At 46.7% G+C, this 22,342-nt stretch overlaps 2 protein-coding genes across 4 annotated transcripts; both read left to right on the plus strand.

The window, feature by feature from the left end:
* The first annotated feature begins 707 nt into the window (after positions 1-707).
* Positions 708-10,596, plus strand: LOC147214914 (protein kinase C and casein kinase substrate in neurons protein 1-like). 2 transcript variants are annotated; one of them, XM_086140484.1, is made up of 10 exons: positions 708-957; positions 2,125-2,384; positions 2,505-2,661; positions 2,886-3,121; positions 5,421-5,576; positions 5,928-6,103; positions 6,186-6,306; positions 7,356-7,423; positions 7,516-7,595; positions 9,959-10,596. In XM_086140484.1, the coding sequence occupies exons 2-10, from the start codon at positions 2,328-2,330 to the stop codon at positions 10,069-10,071; spliced, it is 1,164 nt and encodes a 387-aa protein (XP_085996610.1). In that variant the 5' UTR covers positions 708-957; positions 2,125-2,327; the 3' UTR covers positions 10,072-10,596. The 2 variants fall into 2 exon arrangements, with proteins under 2 accessions (XP_085996610.1, XP_085996611.1); XM_086140485.1 differs by lacking the exon at positions 708-957 and adding an exon at positions 1,194-1,342.
* A 143-nt stretch (positions 10,597-10,739) lies between these two features.
* LOC147214915 (uncharacterized) lies at positions 10,740-21,410 on the plus strand. 2 transcript variants are annotated; one of them, XM_086140481.1, is made up of 22 exons: positions 10,740-11,391; positions 11,507-11,703; positions 11,882-11,978; positions 12,452-12,649; positions 13,258-13,437; positions 13,531-13,665; positions 13,743-13,814; positions 13,895-13,968; positions 14,036-14,221; positions 14,304-14,345; positions 14,422-14,511; positions 15,121-15,272; positions 16,137-16,218; positions 16,950-17,080; positions 17,168-17,252; positions 17,337-17,443; positions 17,529-17,641; positions 18,768-18,885; positions 20,146-20,286; positions 20,735-20,828; positions 20,927-20,953; positions 21,049-21,410. In XM_086140481.1, exons 3-22 carry the CDS (start codon positions 11,897-11,899, stop codon positions 21,154-21,156), a joined length of 2,217 nt encoding a protein of 738 aa, XP_085996607.1. In that variant the 5' UTR covers positions 10,740-11,391; positions 11,507-11,703; positions 11,882-11,896; the 3' UTR covers positions 21,157-21,410. The 2 variants fall into 2 exon arrangements, with proteins under 2 accessions (XP_085996607.1, XP_085996608.1); XM_086140482.1 differs by lacking the exons at positions 10,740-11,391; positions 11,507-11,703 and having other exon boundaries at positions 11,920-11,978; positions 12,472-12,649; positions 17,529-17,650.
* The last annotated feature ends 932 nt before the right edge of the window (positions 21,411-22,342 follow it).

The following is a 22,342-nucleotide window of genomic DNA, read 5'->3' on the forward strand; positions in this document are numbered from 1 at the left end:
GCTTTTGGGTTTTTTTTAAAGTGCATGCCAGCCCCTCAGGTTGCCGCTTCTTTGTATTTTCCATCTGACGTCCTCTCGCAGATACATTTCAGGATGTTCGGGGCTCGGTCTAATCCCAGTTTTGTTTTTTGTTTTTCACTCGTGTGCAGAATCCAGCGCGGCACCGGAGATGGATGTATAGTTTCCCGCTGCATGAGAGGACGCCGTCTCCGTATTAGCCGGTATTTGAAATACATGACGCACAGATTACTCAGGGCCACGGGAAGGCCTCCTCCTATTTCAAAAGACTAAGCAGACTATTTATATCACTATATACAACCCAGAGCCAAGTTTATGTGCACTTCGAAAGGAGCGAATCTTTGAATTTCGCCTCGCTTTTTTCATTTCACAAATGACAATATCCGCAGAGATCCGCCGCCGTCGACGTAAACTTGAGAGGCAGAGGGTCCAGGTGTGGGTTTTCCATCACGCGACAAAAGAGCGTAAATATTCATGACGGGAAACAGCGCATTCTGGAAAAAGAGCGATGAGCGTGAAACGGTGGAAGACACCTGTCGTCTGGACCGGGAGACGTAAACAGCGCGTAAAGGTCGGACGCCCCCGAGGTCACAAAGGAGCGGGCGGTTCATAGGTGGCCCCTCGCCGACCCGCCTCGCCGCCGTCACTGAGACTCTAATAAGCTCACATGACTGTGAGCCACACTGACACCGATCCGCGACCGGCGAACGGTCAAAATGACACTTCTGCATCTCATTAGCGCCATATAGAGAGAGGGGCAGAGGGAGGGACCGGCCGAAGGAGGGGGATTCTCTTCTACTACTGTGCAAAGAGGGTGATCGGGGAAAAAGAAGCGGGGGTTTTTACAGTGAGGGAGAAGGCGTGAAAGCGGAAAGTTCACCCCGGGATGAGGGAGTGAACCGGACGCCAGCGGCTGACGAGGGTGGAGAGCACGAAAAGGTAAGAGTCCACCCCCCACCCCCCCCCCCTTTATTTATTTTTTATTTTTTATTTACTCCACAGCCAATTAAGGGGAGCTGCTCCCACCTTGGTGGATTCGTCCAACTTTTTTTTTTTTTTCCCACCCTGCTCGCTTCCATTATCTTCGTGACTCACACACCCACTTCCTGATCAAAGTGTGTGTAACTTTAAGTGGCAAGGGGGGAAAATTGGGTCAGCGAGGGAGTAGCGGGGGAGAGAAGGCATGCGTTACAGGAGGAGAGGCAGACCGAGACGGGAGGAGGGGGGGGGGGGGCGGACAGAGATATGGAGGAAGCCCTCGGCGGTCCTTGAACTTCAGAAACAAGTGGTCAGTTGAGTAATCACTGGTGATTCACGGAGAAATGTAAGTGCTGGTTTCTCCCAGGCATGACTTTTCTGCTGCCACTCTGTTTTGTTTTGTTTTTTTTGTTTTGTTTTGGCTTGCGGATGAAGTATTTCAGAATGACCGTGCCGGCACGTCAACGCTTCCGTTCGATCGAATGAACTTTTGAGTCCTTTTTCAAGCGACGGAGAAAACGTGAAAATGAGCCGCGTGAACACCAGCCGGCTCGGGGAAGGAACAAGAGAAGAGCCTGACGCTCAGTCACGCTCTGTCTCGTGATGAAACGTGGTTAGTCACTTTTATATCACCCGGCCGATGTGAAACAGAAATACGTTTCAAGCATCCTTTTTTTTTTTTCCCCTCCCATCTCCCTATCGGCGAATCCGTCTCGCGTGCTTCGCTTTGTTTGTAATCTCCGCTATCTGCCGGGTTTATTCCTTTTACAGCCTCATCGGAAGACCGGGAATCAGCCCCCCCCCCGGTCGCGCTTCTCCGGTTATACAGTTGTTTCGAACGGAGGCCTTGTATTCGTCGGGGCAAAGGGAAAGATGACCTTTCCTCGCTGTTTATTTTTGGGAAGGCAACAGGAAGAATGCGGGAGCAGCTGTTCTATTCCTGCTGGCAAATCCCACCCCTGTGAATTCCACCCTGCCACTGGAGCGACACTCCCCTCACTCGCCCAGGGGTTTGGATGTATCCAAGCACCGTGTGGTGTAAATAACAGCTTGTCTAAGTAGTTGGCAATAAAGCCAATAACGCTTGCACATTTCTACGTTTCACCCGTCGTTCCTCCCCCCTGTTAGATCCGCCTGCTGCGCGTCTGTCGACGGGGAAGCCGCCCTTTGCGAAGCGGCCCGACCTGTTGCGGGATCTGTCATCTGTTAGCCAATAGCGACGACTCCCCACCACCGCCGCCCGCCACCCCAAGCTATTTTGCACGTTAAGCCACCGTCACCCGCAACTCTCACGGCTATCTCCGCCGTCTGAAACGGACGCCTCTCCGATCATGGCGAGCCTCCCCAAAGATCCGGCCGAGGAAGCCAACAAACAGAGCTTCTGGATGGTGAGGTTCATATTCACGTCGTCGCGTGAGCAAACTTCCGCCGCGGGACTAGTCAGTTAATGCGAAACGACCCGTAACCGAACGCGTCATCCACGTTTGGTCTGTCTCTCCCCCGCCCAGCCGGGGAATTATGTACGAACAGTGCACCGGACGGAGCAGTCCTACCAGGCCTGCAACGACATCCTGAACTGCTTCATGGAAAGGGCCAAGGTGGAGAAGCAGTACGCTCAGCAGCTCAGCCAGTGGAGCGGCAAGTGGAAGACCATAGTGGATTCTCGTAAGTGCATGACGGGGCGCCATGGTGATGTAAAAACACGGATCGTGCAATCGCAGACCGACTCATCGAGTCGACATTACATCTTGATTCTTTCACAATGGGTTCATCTGTGTTTGCATGCTGTGAACAAATGGAGGTCATTATTTCTTCATCGGTTCCATGACTCACTTCTGCGGCTGGTGTTAGTCTACTCCTCCATCTGGTTTCTTTCTGTCCTTCCCCAGGGCCGCTTTACGGCTCTCTCATGAGAGCCTGGCAGTGCTTCTTCAGCTCCACCGAGCGTTTGTCGGCCCTCCACTCCTCCATCTCCCAGTCGCTCGTCGCCGAGGACGGCGACCGGGTCAAGACCTGGCAGAAGGACAACTTTCCCAAAAAACTCTTCTGCGGATTCAGGGAAAGCCACGGCAACAGGACCAGTTTCTCGCGTGCGCAGAGACCCTGGGCCAAAAAGCTCTTGAAGGTCAACGGCGCACATGAACCGACGCACGTGCGGCCGGTTGTAAACACAAAATCCCAATTTGAGTGTAAATCAGCCAGAGGACAAGCGAGCTCCCGGTTGCGGGAGTCGAGAGGATAGCAAAGACACACCAAACTGTAAACACAGAGCGAGCGGCGCCGAAAGGCCACCTGCTCCATTGCCTCATGTCACGTTATTATACATCTAAACTCCCCGCGCCCGAATCCTAAGCGTACTTTGCACCGGCGGGTAGCAGTAAACTTAGGGAGGACCCGGGCCGTTAGCTTCGACAAACCTAGCCGCCATCACCCCGTCGTTCCCAGCTGGTGTCCAAACATGCTAACCGCTAATGGGAACTTTGCCCGATTTGACCGTGACAAAAACAAGATCTGGAAATGAGTTTGCATGTGAACATTAACTCCGGCTCCTCATGCTAGCTATTGCCCCGCTGCAGATTTATCGTGCCTGGTCGGCCTGAACAGCCACCGACAAAAGCCACATGGCGACGGCTCTCCAAATTAGAAAATACCCTTTTCTAGTAAAGTGAACTTGAGGATTTCCGGGTGCTGACACGACTGCAGTTTTCGCATAGCCAACAAGTTATAAGCATAGCTCGAAGGTTCGCTTAGAAACAGGCGGTTTGTCCGCCGACAGTATGAGAAGTCGGGATGTAACCAAACTCATGGCGGGTTGGGTGAAATCCAACTCCAGTGAGCAGATTTGTGGACCTGCAGTGAGTGTTCCCCCGCTGGCACCGACGGGTCGGGCAGGGAGCCGAACTGAGAACGTAGCCCTTATTTTGAAACCGAGCGGAACGGACAAAACACAGCCCTGTAATTGGTGTTTTTCTTACCTCGACCGGTTCCGCGAAATAGTTTGTTTCTGAAAGTGCCCATCTTTCCGTTTCTTCTTCCATCTAGCTTTTGGACGGCGGGTAAAGGGAGAAGCGAGTTCCCCCCCCCCCCCGGCTTGAGCTCGGTATACTACCCCATATCGTCGGCGGAGTAAACGAGATTTAGAGGAGGAAACGACGTCTGTCGGCATCTGCGGCGTCCAAACGCTTGCATCCTCCAGCCAGACGCCCGCCGACGGCACGGCCGCGTCCCCTCGTCCATGCCAGTCACTTCCCGGTGTCGTACATTGAGCCGCCTCGGAACGGAAAATTAGATCAATTTGAGAAAACGCGCTACGAGGGAGGGGCGCAGCGTTACGGTAGATGCTTGGATCTGTTAGCCATCACAGGGGCGTCCACGCCTGCCTGGGGCTGAGTGGGCAAACTCACTGGACCATCCAGAACTGTCTGCAGGTCCCCTTACGTGCAAATGAGGTGCGCTGAAATGCCGGGGTGTCTTCGGGGATGCGGACGGGGAAGCGAAGGCTGGCATGAAGTCATCGCTGAAGGATGGACGCGGTAAAGAGCGTCCGCCATTAAACGACACATTATATCCAGGGAAGATGTGATGGGCAGGTAGGCCAAAAGTAAGAGCAGCTCCTTTTCTTCATGCTAATCATTCCCGGGCCTCCTGCACACTGCCAGGACTTCCTGCGCCAGTGCCGTCCACAAGTAGTAAGTAGACGGATTACACAAATATTCTTCTTGGAGAGCGATTCCTCTGCGTCGCACGAGGAGCAGGGTTCCGCGGGATTCCAAGTCCGGGATCCGAGCTGCACATGGACCGACGGCGGGCCGTGTCGGACGGAGATTTGCATCAGATATCAGTTAGCCGGGGTTTTAAAGGTGCGAAGAGGCGATTAGATACCAAGTATCTTCAGCCAGAAAATCCTCGTAAACTATTAAAAAACAGCGGAACGATTTTATCCATTCAGGTCCAGTTGCTTTGTCGCGCGATGCTTACTAAGCAACCGCAGACCCTGATCTCATCAAGTCCAGGATATGAAGATCCAAGATAGAAGATCTCGATAGCCCGCTTAGCGCCTCGCATGGTAGCTCTGCCGCCAATGAAACCGCCAATGTGAGAAAGCGCCGTTTACCGTTGTCAAATCGCATTTTATTCGCATTCAACAGATCATGGCAGACATCACCACCCCATCGTGAACCCTTATAGTTACACGGGGAAAAAAAAAAAAAAAGCAGCAAAAAAAAGCATTATTCACAATTCAAAAGTTTGGCAAAATTTCTGAAAAAGAACTGGTCCCAAAAGCTCCATCAGTCCAACGTGTGTAAACGTGTCTGAATTATTAGAGGAAGACAGAAAAGAAATATAATGTAAACTAATCAGCATGGACAAGCATTGGGCAATAACCAGTGTGTGTGTGTGTGTGTGTGTGTGTATGTTAACAGCTGGAGCAGTCTAAAATCGCATACCACAAGTCCTGTCAGCGGGAACAAACCGCCATCGAGAAGGAGAAACAAGCGAACGAAAACTCGGAGATGAGTCCGGAGAAGAAGCAGAAGATGGCGGGGGCCAGGGAGAAAGCCACCGAGGAGAAGGAGAAGGTGAGCGGAAACACACACACACACACACACACACACACACACACACACACGGATAGTGGCGTGACGTTATTCGGCCGCGTTACATTGACTTTTACTGGCCACATGTGCGCGGTGATGAACAACTGCTGAGCGTAAACACTTGCCCCAACCCTGTAAATTTCTGTCCAAGCATTTCCCTTCTACGGAGCCGTGTTATTGTTATGCAGCTCAGTGTTTATGCAGCCCAGTATGGGAACAGCGACGAGCAATTGATTATTTATACGTTTTGTAACACTGCAGAGATTCCTCCTCGGGGAGGGTACGGAGGGTTTTCATCATAAAAAAAAAGCGTTTCATCCGAACTGCCTGCAGACTAGAGAGAACTATGAGAAAATGCTGGAGGACGTGACGGCGTACACGCCCCGCTACATGGAGGAGATGGAGGCCATCTTCGACCAGTCACAGGAGGAGGAGGGGAAGAGGATCGGCTTTCTCAAGCAGGCCTTCCTCTCCATCCACACACACCTGGACGTCACCAACAACGAGAGGTGAGGAGCGCGGGAAATGACGGGCGGCGCCGCTGGGGGGGGGGGGGGGGGGTTTCGGCGCTAACGCCTTCGTTCTCGCCAGCGTGAAAGCCGTGTACGGCGAGCTCCATGACGCTCTGATGGCCATCGACGAGCAGGAGGATCTGAAGTGGTGGAAAAACAACAAGGGTCCCGGCATGATCACCAACTGGCCCAAGATCCAGGTACGCGGACACTCCGGGTCACAAACTCGTGGAAAATAAGGGTCTCCGGTTGGATTCCCGCTTTCTGCGGGGGAGACTCCATGTTCTCCAGGGTTCTTCGCACAGTCCATGCAGGAGGTTCACTGGACACCCAGGCATGGAGTGCAGGGACCTGCAGTGAGTAGAGGCATGGGAGGCCGGGCCTCACCTGTCATCACTGAAAGAAAAAAATGCAAAATGAAAAAATAAATGAAATGTTTATCTTTATTGAGTGATTTTTATTAATGTTTTTTCCACGTAGCTTCACCATTTTTCGTTTTTTTTTTTTTTTCAAAATCGTTAAAAAAAATTCACATTTACCGTTCAAATATGAAGCAGTGATTTTTACCATAAAGTTTTTTTCCACTTAGTTTCACCATTTTTAGTTGTTTTTTTTTTCAAAATTGCTAAAAAAAAAAGAAGAGACGTGCAGTGATGACTTATTTTCTGCTATTATTTATTATTGTTATGTTTTACTTAAAACTCTGACACAACAATTTCCTTCAGGATAAATAAAGTTGTTCTTATTCTTATTCTTATTCTTATTCTTATTCTTATTCTTATTCTTATTCTTATTCTTATTCTTATTCTTATTCTTATTCTTATGACGTCAGTGCTTCACCATCCATGAACCTTACCGCACGTCACTGGTGGAGGGAATGGTTGTACTCCTCTCTGCGCTATAGACAATAAATAAATTCATTTGTATAAACATAAATGAATTTAAAAAAATTAAAAAATAAAAAAAAATAATTTGAAAATATATTTAAAAATAAATAAAATATTAAATGTTAAAAATATAATATTAAAAATATATAAATGATTATGAATAAATCATTGTTGGTTCATTAACAGCTTGATCTGATCTAGCTTGAGTGAAAAAGATTATCTGCCACATCATCTACATACCAGTTTTACAAGTTTTAACGCTGACGCCTGTTTTTTAGATGACAAGATTTCAAAATAAACCGTGGGTGAAACATCCACGATCTTTTCGGCGCCATTGAAAACCTCTGTGTTTTCTCCTCTAGGAGTGGGTCCCGCCGGTGAAAAAGCTAAAGCGAAGGAAAAGAGATCCGAAGAGGAAAGACGGCCGACCGTGAGTTCAAACGCGCCCCGCTTGGTGTGTCGCAGGAACCCAGAGATGTGGAGGATCTGACTGTTGATGCGGCCTCTCCTCCCCCCTGCTAGTGTGATGATCGGGGGCGTGAAGGTGCGAGCGCTCTACGACTACCTGGGGGAGGAGGGCGACGAGCTGTCGTTCAAATCAGGTGACAAACACCGCGAAAGTACCTCCGGATATCAAAAATAAGCGTGACCCCAGAATATGTAAGGGTTCAGTCCCCCTCTTATGTGCTGCTGAAATACTTCCATACTGCTCTTCTTCTCATCATCATTTTCTTATTTGATTTAATGTAGTTTCCCGTTGCTCGGTGATCTCGATTTGAGATGAGATGTACTCGAACGATCCCGTGCTCGGGAAATCGTTCAGCAGTGGCGGCGAGACGTACAACGACAAGACAGTGACAAGAGAGATTAAAATGAAAGCAAAAATAAATAAACTCTGAAGTGTAAAAGCGAAAAATATAAGCTAAAACAAAAAAAATCTCCAAATGTATCAATATAAAGGAACAGATAATGAGCAAAGTGGCAATGTGACGTAGCGCAGTAACCGATTAGAGCAGGGGGCGGCAATTATTTTGGCTGGCGGGACACTTTTTTTTTTTTTTTTTTTTTATGCACTGGCCAACTAGGTAGCATTTTAATTGCCCGAAATGGAAAATCTAATTGAAATATTTAAATTTCTTGGCTTTTTATTTCAAAATTAAAATCATAAATCTTCATATAATTGTACTGACATTATTTTGTATGGATGTCATCCATACAAAAGGAAACAAAAGGAAAAAATAAGGAGTTTCTTATTTAGTTTGAAGATACTTAAAATTAAAATATTAGAAATGTAAAATAAAAATATTATATTAATAATAATAATAAAAATATTATATTGTGAATATAAAATAAAAGTATTATGTTACTAATAATATAGAATATTATATTATGAGTATAAAATAAAAATATTATATTAATTATAATATTAAAATATTCAAATAAAATTGTTTGGCGGGTTGGATAAAAAAGCAAAACGGGCCAGATGTGGCCCACAGGCCGTAAAATGCCCAGGTCTGGATTAGAGTGATTTATTGTACAGGGTTATGACATTAAGGTGGGGAAGATTTCGCTGAAACCGTCTGCTGGAGAAGCTGCTCTGCTGTCTATTCAGTGAGGAGGAGAGGGTGGTCCGGGTTGTCTACGATGCTACGACAGTTTCAATTTGCTGCTGATTTTATCCAGCGTGTTCTTGTGATTAATTCCCAGTGGACTGTCTTTTCCCCGTGCTTTTGAAAGCGAGCGGTTGAGTGCATTCATTCATTTATTTATTCATTACCTACAGCGCTTATCGTGCGCTCAGAGCGCCTCCCATCCCGGCTGTCACTGGGGTTCACCCTGGATCCATCACAGGCCCACATAGAAACCGTGGAAACATACAACCGTCGCATTAAAACGTCATTATTCAGACATACAACCATCAAGCCCTTCATTCAAAAGGCGATTTCGGGTCTCCAATCAACCTCCTGCATGTTTTTGGACAGTGGGAGGAAACAGGAGAACCTTGGAGGAACCACATCCGCCGGCCGACCGAAATTTCAGACCATTCTGATTGGCAAAAATACAATAGCAAAGTATCATAAAAAGGAAAAGAAGATCAGTCTTGGAAAAGACCATTTGCTTATTATATTACAATGACGTTAACATTTTGACACACAAAATCAGAAAATCCCAAATATAAAATCAGAGTTTGATCGGTATGAAGATTGGAATTCTCTTCATTTACCGTCATTTCCGGACTAATGAGCCCACCTGCATATAAGCTGCATCAGCTAAAAATAAATAAATGAATAAATCTGTGTTCATATATAGGTCACAGGCGTCCACGTTGTAACATGAGATTTTTTTTTTTTACTTTTAATTAAATACATACCGGTAACATCCACAAATTTGTACTGGAAATCCTTTTTTTCCAAGGCTGTAACACGACTGATGAAAAAGACAAATATTAGATAACTCAAAGAAAAGTCAATCCATTTCCTGTCCCCGCTTTGTCCCGCTCCAGCTGATTGTGATCCTCCACTTCCTCCTGCGCACAAAAACCGTTAAAGTCGTCTTTTTCGATGTCGGAATTGAACGAACTCAGAATTTCACGGTCATTTCATCGGCCCGATGTGACGAGGATAAATGTTTTAGCGAAAAAAGTATCCGCTTAAAGTCCGGAAATGACATTCGCAAAAAAAAAAATAAATAAACAAAAGTAACCATTTGAGAATCCAAATCGCTTCCATTACTTTCACATAATAGTTTCCAGGGCGTTGGTCAAATACATGCCGCGTTCGTCATAACAAACAAATTTGTGGTAAAACGAGACGTGAATTTTCAGGGTGGCAAATATCCCATATTGAGATGAAGTCCTTTTGTTGGTAGTTAGTGGTCCAGTGGACCCTCGGAGAAGATTCGAATACACGCTCGCACCAATAAATTCGTATTTCCGGTCCAGTTCTCACTCCGTCATCCCTTGCAGGTGAAGTGTTCCTGAAGGTGGAGGAGGAGGACGACCAGGGATGGTGTCGAGGAGTTCTCAGCGACGGGAAGGAGGGTTTCTACCCGGCCAATTACGTGGAGGTCGCCGAGTGACGCCGAAGAGCCGAGATGGCGCCGTCCCTCGTATTTGACCCGCAAAGAGATCGTCATGAATAACATACTGACGTTTAACATCCAGGATGTCGTCACATTTAAATGCTTTATGTGCCAAACACGTTATTCCCCGTCCGCGTTCAGATATTAACATTTAACCAACGAGTGTGAGCACCTTTGTGAGACGTATTAATTTATCCAAGACCAGGATGTGCTGCAGGTGTGTGGCGGTCGTAACAAAGGAGGAGGAGTAGAAGGTATTTATTTCCTGCTACTAAGTTGGACAAAGTGAAGTAGGGTGTCGGTTTTGCCCGGGACAGCTTTATCCGAGAGAGTGATCGTAAGGTTCATGTTTACGTACGTTTTCTTCCCGTACGGAAGAAGTTCTTCCCTCGTCGGCGTTGCGGTTTCTTAAGGACGTCTGCTGTGATACTGGCGCCGTCTTATTAAACTCCTTCATAATGCAAATATTCAGACGCACACTGAAGGCGGGGCCTGTTTGAAAATAAATTATTTGGACTGTCACCGACCTCGCCGATACATTTTTCACCCTCCGACACGGGATGTGTTCAAATGCACAGGTGCTAAATTGTTTGCACGGGGATTTTAAATGTATTTGATTTGCCATTGTTGCTGCTTCCTTGCTAAAATATATTTAATGATACAGATATCTATCATTCATGATCTATATCCTGCGTGTACGGTTGCACGGCTGGCTGAGGAGGTTGAATTTATCCGACCTCAGCTGGCGTCGGGTTCCTCCCGGCACGCTCACTGGTCCGTCATGCAGCTTATATACAAACGCACTCACACCCACGGATAATTCAGGGTCGTCTTTTAACCGGCGTCATGTTTCTGGACCGTGGAAAAAGGACGGAGAACCCAGACAGATACAAGGAGAACATGAAGACCCCGATGCAGGGAGAACCCAGTCAGGGGAGCTTCTTGCTTTGTTCACAAATCACATTCCCAGATGGATGAAATCAGACAATGCAATTCATACTTTTAATTTTATTTTATTTTATTTTATTTTATTTTATTTTATTTTATTTTATTTTATTTTATTTTATACCTGATTTCCTGTTGCATGTGTTGTTTGTTTTTGTTTTTGTTTTTTTTCATTTTTTTGTATTGCAACAGCAGTTGAGCTTCAGTTAGTCAACATCCAGCGAACTTGTAAGTCCTGTACTTTTAATTTAATTTAATTTTATTTTATTTTATTTCATACCTGATTTCCCGTTGCATGTGTTTTTTTTTTTATGTTTGTTTTTGTTTTTTTTACAGCAGTTGAGCTTCAGTTAGTCAACATCCAGCGAACTTGTAAGTCCTGTACTTTTAATTTAATTTTATTTTATTTTATTTTATTTTATTTCATACCTGATTTCCCGTTGCATGTGTTTTTTTTTTTTATGTTTGTTTTTGTTTTTTTTTACAGCAGTTGAGCTTCAGTTAGTCAACATCCAGTGAACTTGTAGATCCTGTTCCTGGAGTGAGAAATCAAGGCTAAAAAAATGAAAACATAAAGAACCTGTTGGACCAGATGTGAAACTACGACTGGCACGGCGTCACACAGCTCTCCGTAGCGTTCGTGTTTACGATAGAAGTGTAAAGTCGGTGCTCGCGGAGGATCAGGTAAGTTATGGAATAATGAATTAATTTTTAAGGGATTTGTTCTATTTACGCTGTAGAGTTGTGGGGATTTAGTTTTCCCAAGACTGTCCAATCCATTTCTGAGCCGGTTGATGTGAGAAGTGATGATCTTCATCGGACGACGGGGTGAATAACCCTTTCTAATGATGTTCCCCGACAGGCGTTTCGAGTCACGATGGAATTCGCCTGCGGGTTTGTTTATGTGCCGCCGTCGGCCGAGGGGCAGAGCTTGGATGGCGGCACCGTTAAACGCTCAGGTGCGGGACGGCGACTCGAATCCGCCGCGGTGACCTTTGCTCCTTTTCCTCCTTCACACTCAGACAGCCGTGGGATATTTGCGATTCACATGCGAAACATCTCCGGCGACAAACTCGCAGGAATTTCAGCATTAAACCACCAAAGAGGCGTTGAAGTTTGAAATTAAAAAAATTTAAAAAAAAAAAAGGGTGGGATGGAGTGCATTTCTGCTTCGTATCTTTCAGAGTGACTGGTTGATGTGGCATTCGCTGTTATGCAATAGCTGACATAAACAACCTCCCCCGGTCTATTTTCAAGGAGATGTTTCTTCCAGCCATCCTCCCAGTCATCTCCCACCTGACTCATCGCTGCAGTCGCTCTGTCTGTCGCTTTGTTTCTTTGACTCTTGCGAGAGGAATGCATCTCTCGGCCTACGAAGTCCGCTGACAAATAACCGGCCTTATATGTCGTCTTTTATTTATATTCATCGTAGCGCTTCTTCCTCCCGTTAAGTGGGCCCGTCCCCGACGTCCCCCTCCGCCTCCTCCGCTCCCTCCCAGAGAAATCGACTCAACGACATCCCTTACATTTTCCACGAAAGTCACCGAGCAGACGGAGAGGAAAAAGAAAACCGAGCCGTTCGATCGCAACGCGGAAATCCATCAACAACCGGCCCCTCCTCAAAAGACAGGTACTGTCGAAGGAAGTCACCGGAACGACTGCGCCTTTTAAATCAACGTCCGTTCCCCCCGTGTCCGCCGCGGTCCAAACACGTGCACGTCGTGCAGCGGAGACACTGAATGACAGGGTGAATTCTTGTACGTCTCCATATTATGTGTGAATGAAGGCGTGAATGGCGGAATATTTATTTGACTTATGAATGACAGTGAATGGTGGAATCTGTTTGTATGATATGAATGAGAGGGTGAATATTTGTCTATATGACACATGAATGAGAGGGTGAATTGGTGTACGTCTCCATATTATGTTGTTATTATTATCATATAGTATTATGGTTGTATCTTCATTTGACTTGTGAATGAGTGTGAAAGGTTGTTTATCCATTGGACTTATGAACCAGAGGGTGAATGGTTGAATTTTACAATATGGCAAATAAATGAGAGGGTGTTTGTTTGTGTTTACATGGTGTTTGACAAGAAGGATGAATGTCTGTATACGGCATGTGAATGAAAGGGTGAGCAGCTGTACGTCCATATATGAGGCCCTGCAAATGACTGTTGACGAGTTCGGCGTGGACCCCCGGTGAGAAACAACACAAATTTCTTTTTCTCTTCGCAGCTCTGGTTCCACCTCACATGAAAGCGTCAGCCGAGAGCCAGTGGTTTTCTCACGGCCACGACCCCGACCCCCCGAAGGGCGATCTGGACGTACATCCCCGGGACCCCAGCGATTCGTACGATACCCCGGGAGGCGGCGGACATTCGCCGTCGGTGTATGACGTGCCGGGTCAGATGTCAGGTGAGCAAACGGCGCAAAGCTCACCCGGCGGCGAAAAAAGGAAAATTGCGTTTATTCAAGCCGCTGCCCTTCTGCTCGTCCCTCACGCCGCAGCCCCGCCGCTTCTTTCACGGCCGGCCTTCCTGCAGGCCTCACCGGAATATCTGGAGCTTCTGCCGTCGCCCTCTTCAACTTCCTCGCCCTCTCAAAAGTCGGCTCCGGCCGTGCCGCCCCGGTCGCAGCCAGTCGGTAAAAATTACTTTTTGCTCAAAAGTAAAAGCGCACAACACCTTTGCTCGAAAAACGAAATACTTTTGAATCCACAGACAAGGAGCCTCTGCCCGGAAACCCGAATGTGGTCCTCGTCAGTTTAGGAAAGCTGCTCTCAGACGAAGGAGGTCAGTAAACCCTCACGCTCACGTCGCCTGTCAACCGTTGTCGTCTCACTAACTAATAGCTGATATTTTGTTGTCACCAGTGCAGCTCTCGCGAGGAGAACCCGCCATCTGCTCCTCCTGCGGCTCCGTCCTGGACGCCAGCTCCGACAGCAATGTACCCGCACCGAGAGTCTGATTCCAAGTTATTTTTGAATGTCGTTTCAAATCTTCTTCTGCTGCAGGTTAGCGTGTGCTACTTCTGTCAGTCACGGGCGTCGAGAAGCTCCGCCAACGCGACTCGGATGATCCCTCCCTGCGCCCGGGAAGGCCTCTTCCCGCTCGATCCGAACGGAAAGCGAGAGAACGCGGCCGAGACGCTACTGCTCTTCTGCATCGACACCTCGGGCTCCATGAGCACCAGCCTGCAGGTGAACCGGCGCCGACGAAGCCGCCGCCCGTTTTGTAGCCACGCCTGATTTCTAACCTGTGATCAATATCTGCGATTTCAAGGTAAAAGAGGGCGATTTGGTCATCAATAAAACCCGTCTGCAGGTGAGTTTTCTGTTTGTTTTGAACTTCAATTACGACTTTCGCCGCCATGTTTGAGACGGCGAATGTTTCGGGGCAGTTTCTCCAGGAAGCCGTGATACAGTGCCTTCAGAGTTTAAGTCAACAGCAGCCTGATATCAGAGTGGGACTCATCACCTTCAACTTCAAGGTACGTGAGTTTTCAGACCGGCTCCACTTTGCAGTTGATTTTCATACGTATCGTAATTTCCAGATTATAAGCCGCTACTTTTTTCACACGCTTTGAACACAGCAGCTTAAACAACAATACAGCTAATTTATGTTTTTTTGGGGGGGGCTTATGAGCTTCACATCGTCACATCGGAACAGTGGAATGACCGTGAAATTCTGAGGCCGTTTAATTCCGACACCGAAAAAGACAACTTGAGCCGTTTTAGTGCGCAGGAGGACGACCGAGATAGCGAGGGATAGAAAACGGATGCATGGATGGACTTTTCCTCGTATTATTTATCATTCATCTTTTTCATCGGCCGTGTTACAGGTGCTGTTCGGAAAAAAAGCATTTCCGTGTTTCTGTGTACATATCTCGCGTTACCACATGGACTTCTGTGGTTTATAGACAAATGCGGTCTATACATGTACACGTATATTCATTTTTTAACTGGTGAGGCTTATATTCAGGTGCGCCCAATAGTCCAGAAATAACGGTATTCACATTTTCTCAAATCATCGTCTCCGCTCTGTTTGTTTTCCATGTGAGACCGAATGCAAGTTATTCGTATCGCCGCTCTTCCCCCAGGTCACAATGCATGGATATGGGAGTGTCCCCTCGTGTTTCCTGAGCGGCGCTGAATTAAGGGACACCGACTTTCTGAAGGAGGCCGCAGCCAGTTTCCCCAGACTCCCTCCGCTCTCACAGACCAAGGAGTTCCTACAGAAACAAGTCATGGGGTGAGAAACTCACACCAGGAACTAAATCCTGGACGTGATCTTGTGTGAACCAGACTACCATCTGTTATAAATTCAGTAACTTTTTAACAATATCATCAAACGGGAACAATCAACACTTGGAGTCCTTGTAGCCTTTCTGCGTGGAGTCTCCATGTCCTCCACGTTTCTGCAAGGGGTTCCTCCGGGTTCCCCTTGTTCCTCACACAATCCAAAACCATCCAGGAAGCTCACTGGAGACCCTGAATTTGTCCAGATATGTGAACGAGAGGGTGAATGTTGTATGTCCAGTCCGGGGGTCGAAATTCGGACATGTTTCCCCACTATTTAGAAAACACCAGGAAATTTAAAATGATTAACACGCCGTGTAACATTGTTTATTTTTTGCCTTTATGCTATGTATAAACAAAATATGTGTTGTATCAATGAACAACTGCAATAAAAACGAAATGACGTTTCTGCATGCAACATTTTAAATTCCGAAAAAAAAAGATATTGGGTTGAAGGTTAAATTTAAGCAAAATACTCCATCTCCGTATTTATGAAAAATAAAAAAGCAAGACTTAAAAGATCCACTTGCAGCATCCTTTTACTGGCGACAAATATATATGAACACGTTTTATTTAGATGTTACAAGATCACCATAATCTTCAAATTTAAAATGACATTTTAAAAATTAACAAACTAAAATAAGATACGTTTTAATTAAATACTAACATTTTCAAAACCCCCAGGGAGCCGCATCGGACGTTTGAATGAAAGCGTTAATGTTGTGTGTCTCTAACCGCGGCTCCGTGATGTGATGGACACAATAACGTGTACGTTGGGCTGATATCGTAAATAAGTTTGATTCTGTCTTCCGTTCAGATTGACTGAAAGCGGGACCACGGCTCTGGGCCCGGCTGCTCTTGTAGCCATCACGATGGCCTCCAGATTTGTGCAATCGAAGGTAGTCGGGACTCATTAGCTCATTAGCATTAGCTTCAAGGTTGTGTGAATACGGTTGTAAAATCCCGTAATTTCCGGACTAGTGAGCGAACCCCAATATAAGCCGAACCCGGCTAAAAATAACTAAATAAATCTATGTCTACATATAAATAGACCACAGGTGTCCACGTTGTTACATGAGATATTTACACAGAAACATTGTTTTTTTTGTTTGTTTTTTTTAATTAAATGCAATGCTTTTTTTCCAAACAGTGCCTGAAACACGGCTGATGAAAAAGATTAATAATAAACAACACAAAGACAAGTCAATCCGTTTTCTATCTCCGATTTGTCCAGCTCCAGCTGATCCCGATCCTCGACTTCCTACAAAAAGCGACAAAAAGTCGTCTTCTTCCGTGTCGGAATTGAGCGGCCTCAGATTTTCTCGGTCATTTCATCGGTCCGATGTGACGAGGCTTAATATTTTTGGCGCCGTGAAGCTGGTTAGCCCCGAAAAATCCAAAAATCAGCTGTTTAAGCCGCGGTGTTCAAAGCGTGTGAACAAAGTAGCAGCTCCTAGTCCAGAAATGACGGTACTTGACGTGACGAGCTATAAAATGTGCATTTCAGAGTTCTCCAGTGTGGGATCTGCTATAAACTCAGCTAAATGATGTTGTACTTTGATGATCGTTTTCACCTTCATTCATCCCCCTGAGCTCTGACCCGAGGCTCCCGTCCCCTCCTGTCCCGAAGGTCATCATCTGCACGGACGGGAAGGCAAACACGGAGCTGGGGAATCTGGAGACGGAGGACGGCGATACCCACGCGCTCCTCTCCTCCACCATCTTCTACCAGGAGCTGGGGGAATACGCCGCCGGTCAGGGGTGAGCCCACGTTGTTCCTCAGCAAAAAAAAAAAAAAAAAACGTTGTAGAACGGCGGAGCTCATATTTGATGTCCTTCTTTCATTAGAGTAACAGTGTCGGTGCTTTCTATAGAAGGAACAGAATGCAGGCTGGATGAGCTGGGGAGGCTGGCCGACCGAACCGGGGGGAGAGTAAGAGAACCGTCGTTTCATTTTCGTTTCATTACCCCTTTCCCTCGACAAGTCATGTCTTTTTCTCCGCCTCCTCTTCCTCAGGTGGTAATAGCGAGTCCCCACAGGCTGAACGCGGAGTTCGAGGAGATCATCGAGAACAGAACGATAGCGACGCACTGTACCGTCAAGCTGCTGCTGCCCAAATCCCTGTAAGAGACGCCGCCGCCGCCCGTTAATGAATGTAAATCACCAAACGGTTCTCGGAAAGCTAACCGGTGTCATTCGTGGCTTCAGGCGTGTGACGGGGGAGAGAGAGGCGGGGCACAAATGCACCAGGGAGGTGGGGAATATAGATCCAGATAAAGAGATCACCTTCCAGTTTGGAGCCAGTGAACACAACGCGGAGGGTGAGTGGAGTAAGTGGGATGTGACTAATGCCCGCCGCCGCCCATGCAGGCTCAGGTGCTCCCATAACATCTGTGTGATGAAGGCACCGGTGCCTCGACTTACAAGTAGAAGACTTGACTTGATTTTGACTCAACCAAAGCACTTTCTATATTTGCATAGTTTTTTCCCGTTGGTTGATGAGATGTTTTACTTCCCATCAGGGGTCGCCACCTTCTCCATCTAACCCCTATTCTCTGCATCCTCCTATCACACCAACTAACTTCATATCCTTTCTCTAGATGTTCATAAATCTTCTCTTTGGTCTTCCTCTGGACCAGCGGTCAGGAACCTATGGCTCTTCTGGTGACGTCACATGGCTCCCAGATGATTTTGAATTGAAAAAGAAAAAAATCCATGATGGTCGGAGGCTCACCTCAGAGCTGTTGGGTTGATTGGAAAAACCGAACCCCGCTTCATTATTTCAATATTTGTCATCATCCATCCATCCATCCATCTATTGTCTGACGCTTATCCTGCACTCAGGGTCGCAGGGGGTGCAGCGGGATCATTGGAAAGTCTAAATTTGTCCGTGACAGACGGGTCCGGGGTGGTCCGAGGATCCTTCGGTGAAGAAAATCTTTCTCGGTTTAGTTTTTTTCATTCGACCTTCCGGATCTTATTTTGGAAAACAACTGTTTCCGCCTCAGCCTTACTGCCGCTCTGAACTCTGTCACACCATTTCACACATGCGCTACCACACTCTAACCCTTGAAAAAAAATGAGCCAGAAACAAAAGTCGCCGGAGAGGCTTATTTCGGGAAGAAACGAGCAAATGCTGAGACCACAGAAGCGTCGCGGACGGCCGGCAGAAAGAAAGCCGCGTTGTCGTAATTGCCGAATATAAAGTGCGATGGTTGTATTCAGCATAAATTGACAAAACGGACGAACGTTTGAAATATTTGAACCCCTGCGCTTCAACGTTTTCATGCACAAAACTGGCCCCTGTTACAAAAAAGGCTTGGGAACCGTCGGTAAAAACAATGGATGAATGAATGAGCCTCTTGAACAGATTCGAGATGCAAATCGGAGCAGAAAGCAGCGTGAGCTTCGGACATTCACGTCTTCTCTCTCGGTGCTTCTCCTCAGCGCCGCCTCCCGTGCCCGGCAGCAACGTGTCCGTCCAGCTGCAGATCCGCTACAGACGGAGGAACGGACAGATGATGCTCAGGGTGTTGACGGCCGAGCGGCCCGTTACCGACGACAGGTGACCGTCGGATTTGTATTCTCAAAGCTTCCTCTTCCGGCGTCTTCTCCACCCTTGAAGCTTTAAAGAGCCCTCCCGTCTCACCTGTACCTTCATTTATTCATCCTGCCTTTATTTAACCGGGTCAGCCCCGCCGAGATCACGGGTGTCTTTTTCAAGGGGGAACTTTTCAGGAATAGCAGCAGCACAGTTCTAAAAGTGAAACACGGACAAACACGTGCATTTATAGCGTGCGATGTGATCATTTGGAACACTTGCATCCAGACGACCTGGACTCGAAGGACTCCTCCGCTGCTTCACCTCCGGCTTCACACCTTGTTTCATGTGTTTTCAACCGAAAAAACATAAAGGCTTTCTTTCCCGGCTGGAGCCAATTATATTTGTGTAGGATTCCTTTTAAAGGCTTTTCAAGGTTAGACACTCTCAGCCCTTCGCTGCGACGAGGAAAAGTAACCAAAGTGTCCCTTTGAACGGGTAAAACGCTGAAACGAATGCCGGAAGCGACGAATGCGAACTGTTCATTAAAAAAGACGACGTTTGCACGCCTTCCATTTAAAAGATGGCATGAACTGGTCAAAAGTTAATGGGAGATTGTTTGTAGAGACAAACTAAAGCTGCGTGTCAGCTCAGGGCAGCTGATAATTCTCAAGAAACGGCGAAAACTGTTTTAATTTGCAATGTTACTTTTCCTTCCTTTTGTGGCAGCGCACCAGTGAAATGTTATGTACTCCCACAAGCTAATATTCAAAACACTATGTTTGTCTAACGGGAAACTTTAAGGAACGCAGGTTCCGAGGCCGGCTGCAGAAATCTTAGCCGGCCTTCTGCCTCGACCAGCGGCGGTGAAAATAGAGAAAGATTGAAAGCAACTGGAGACAGAGGGTGATGGTTGGGAGAAAAAGACACTCACGATCTCGTAGCAATGATAGCAGCAGCGCTAACAGCTGCACAGTTCCAGCTGACGTGATGCAATGTTAGCGTTAATAACCCTGAAAGCAATAAAAACGGTGGACGCCCGGCAGGACCCTGCGAGAGATCTCAAGAACCCAAGAACCCGGGAGTCGATATGAGGTTCCCGTCATGCCCGTCAGAAGAGCGGGAGGTGTTAGCCTAGCGCTAACGTGAAGCTTTTTCAATGCGAAATCCCACCCCGTCGATCACATTTCTCTTCCTTTCTAAACGCTTGTCCCTGAGAATTATCACAACGTCAGTAACGCCGCGTTCGGGCCCGGCGCGTCAATCTTGCGTGCCTCTCCTCAGCTCGGCGGCGCTGTCCGGTCTGTCTCTGGCCATCATCCAGCTCAACTCGTCGCAGGCCAGCGCCGCTCTGGCCGTCAGAGGACGCTTCCACGATGCCAGGAGGGAAAGCGAAGAGCAGAGGAAGCTCATTGAGAAAGCCATGTAAGTATCAGGACGCCGGGAGGGAAATGACTGACAGGAGCGCGTGGGATGTAATTTGTGTAAAAATCTAACGCCCGGGTTCAAACCAGGGCAGATCCAATTTTACATATTCATCAGGAAGTCTTTGGCTGTTTGTCGGAGCCTGTATGTTAAGCAATAATAGCGGTATTAAAACGAATCCTCGCGGTTGTAGTAGCACGGCACCCGCTTTATTTAGATAAACACAATCACCAATAAATAAGCACATAAACTATTTGGATGATTAATTCTTGAGGACTTTAAGCATGAAAAGCGGCACGAAAGCGGCACGTTGTCGTGCAGCAGCAGCAGCAGCAGCAGCAGCAGCAGCAGCAGCACCGAGGAGAATCTCAGACAGACGGTGGCGGGTCGCGGTAGAAAAAGGAAAGACGCGTTTCTGACGGAGGAACGGGCTTTTTTTTCTTGACAGGGAGCAAACTCACAGCGCAGACGACAGACAGACATACATGGAATGGGTGGAATCCATGGAGCTCATATACTACAACACCCACACCTTCACCAGGGTGAGCTTTTATCCCGATCTGAGCTCTGATATCTCATATTTATCCAGATTGCAGCATTTGACTGTTCAACTTTCCTATTGTTTTTTTTTTTTTTTTAGAGAACATCCGTTCTTTCAGACTCGGAGGTAACTCACCCGATGTTTCGCCCCAGAAGCCGACCCTCTACTCCCCCTTTTACCTCACGTGTCTGAGTACCTCTCTCTTGGTCGTTTCTCGCCAGTCTCTAACGGACGCCGGTGCCGCCCTGCTCTACGCCATGAAGCACAGCAACAGGAAATCCATCTCGGTGAAGAATAAAAGGAAGCCGGACGTCATTTTCCAGCGTTAACTCCACTGGATCATGAGGATCCTGAAGAGCAGATTTAAGTAGAATATTCAACGATGTATTAGAAACAGTAGGAGTCTCTCAGGTGCAGTTTGCACAAACACTGAATTGGAAAATATTCAGTTCTATTTCGCATTTATTTGGGTGGGAGATTAAAAAAAAATAAATTTAAAAAGCTATAGAATTTCCAATAATTAGTCTGTAAAATACAGTTGCAAAACACAAGCTAATAAAACTAGCAGATTACAAAAAATAAATATTTCAATAACTGATTTAAATGTTTTTTTTTAATCAAATTCAAGGTTTCAAAAGTCAAGACTTTTACTGTCATTACACAAACAAAATCGAGAGATAGCAGGTTTTAGATTCAGTGGAACCAAAAACAGACACAAAAAACCTCTAAAAGCAAAATACAGCACAACAATAAAAAGTGTAAGACAAAAAATATAATAATGTCTAGAAGAATAAATAGATAAATATGTAGAAAGAAAAAAGTAAAAAGAAAAGAAGTAAAAAATGAAAACAATTGAGTTTATTGGAACCCTCTCCACAATGTCTCCATTGATGAGGATGGGCTGAATATCCGAAATCGACTATTAGCTTCCTCACTGCTTGGTGTTTTGGTCCATCTTTGTAGTTTGCTTTGCAAAGCGCAAACTTTCCCTGTGACAGATCCAACAAAGAATTCACTCGTGAAAGCACGAACTGAAGAAGAATAATGTTAAATGCATTCAAAAGAGATAAACATGTGAAAGGGGCGACGGTTTTCAGCATTTTTATTCAACTCAGAATAACACTGGACAGGAAGTGAACAAGCGGGAAGCCGGCTCGAGAGCAGAATAACCAGCGACGTCCCACAGGTTCGATCTCGTTGTTCTTCGCCTTCTTGCCGTTCTATAAACGTCTCGCAGCCAAAACACATTCTGAACTCCACGTCTGACGGGAGGCAAAAAACAGTGAGGTAAACCAGAATGGCGGCGACATCCGGGAGGTCGCCCTCCGACGCCGGTGTTTTTACAGGTTAAAATGCTTCCCGGTCGCTGCCGAGGGGAGACAAAAAAAATCAGGCCGAACGTCCAGGATGGAGGCGATGTGGGGAAAACAAACACGGTGAGCAGCATTTGTTGGTGGTGACGCCACCCGTTGCCATTTCGAGAAAGAGGCCTGTTACTATGGCTACCACCGTTCT

This window comes from Fistularia commersonii, chromosome 33 (genome assembly GCF_037954325.1).
Source record: "Fistularia commersonii isolate RoL2024-O1a breed Wild chromosome 33, RoL_Fcom_v1.0, whole genome shotgun sequence".
In the NCBI taxonomy this organism is placed as follows: Eukaryota; Metazoa; Chordata; class Actinopteri; order Syngnathiformes; family Fistulariidae; genus Fistularia; species Fistularia commersonii.

What these genes read in the sequence shown, in the direction of transcription:
- LOC147214914 (XM_086140484.1), top strand. Translation starts at nt 2,328, where the DNA reads ATGGCGAGCCTCCCCAAAGATCCGGCCGAGGAAGCCAACAAACAGAGC. An exon ending in ACAAACAGAGCTTCTGGATG is followed by an intron (nt 2,385 to 2,504) that starts GTGAGGTTCATA and finishes TCCCCCGCCCAG; the next exon opens with CCGGGGAATTATGTACGAAC. An exon ending in CCACCGAGGAGAAGGAGAAG is followed by an intron (nt 5,577 to 5,927) that starts GTGAGCGGAAAC and finishes AACTGCCTGCAG; the next exon opens with ACTAGAGAGAACTATGAGAA.
- LOC147214915 (XM_086140481.1), top strand. Translation starts at nt 11,897, where the DNA reads ATGGAATTCGCCTGCGGGTTTGTTTATGTGCCGCCGTCGGCCGAGGGG. An exon ending in CAGTGAACACAACGCGGAGG is followed by an intron (nt 17,642 to 18,767) that starts GTGAGTGGAGTA and finishes GCTTCTCCTCAG; the next exon opens with CGCCGCCTCCCGTGCCCGGC. An exon ending in AAGCTCATTGAGAAAGCCAT is followed by an intron (nt 20,287 to 20,734) that starts GTAAGTATCAGG and finishes TTTTCTTGACAG; the next exon opens with GGAGCAAACTCACAGCGCAG.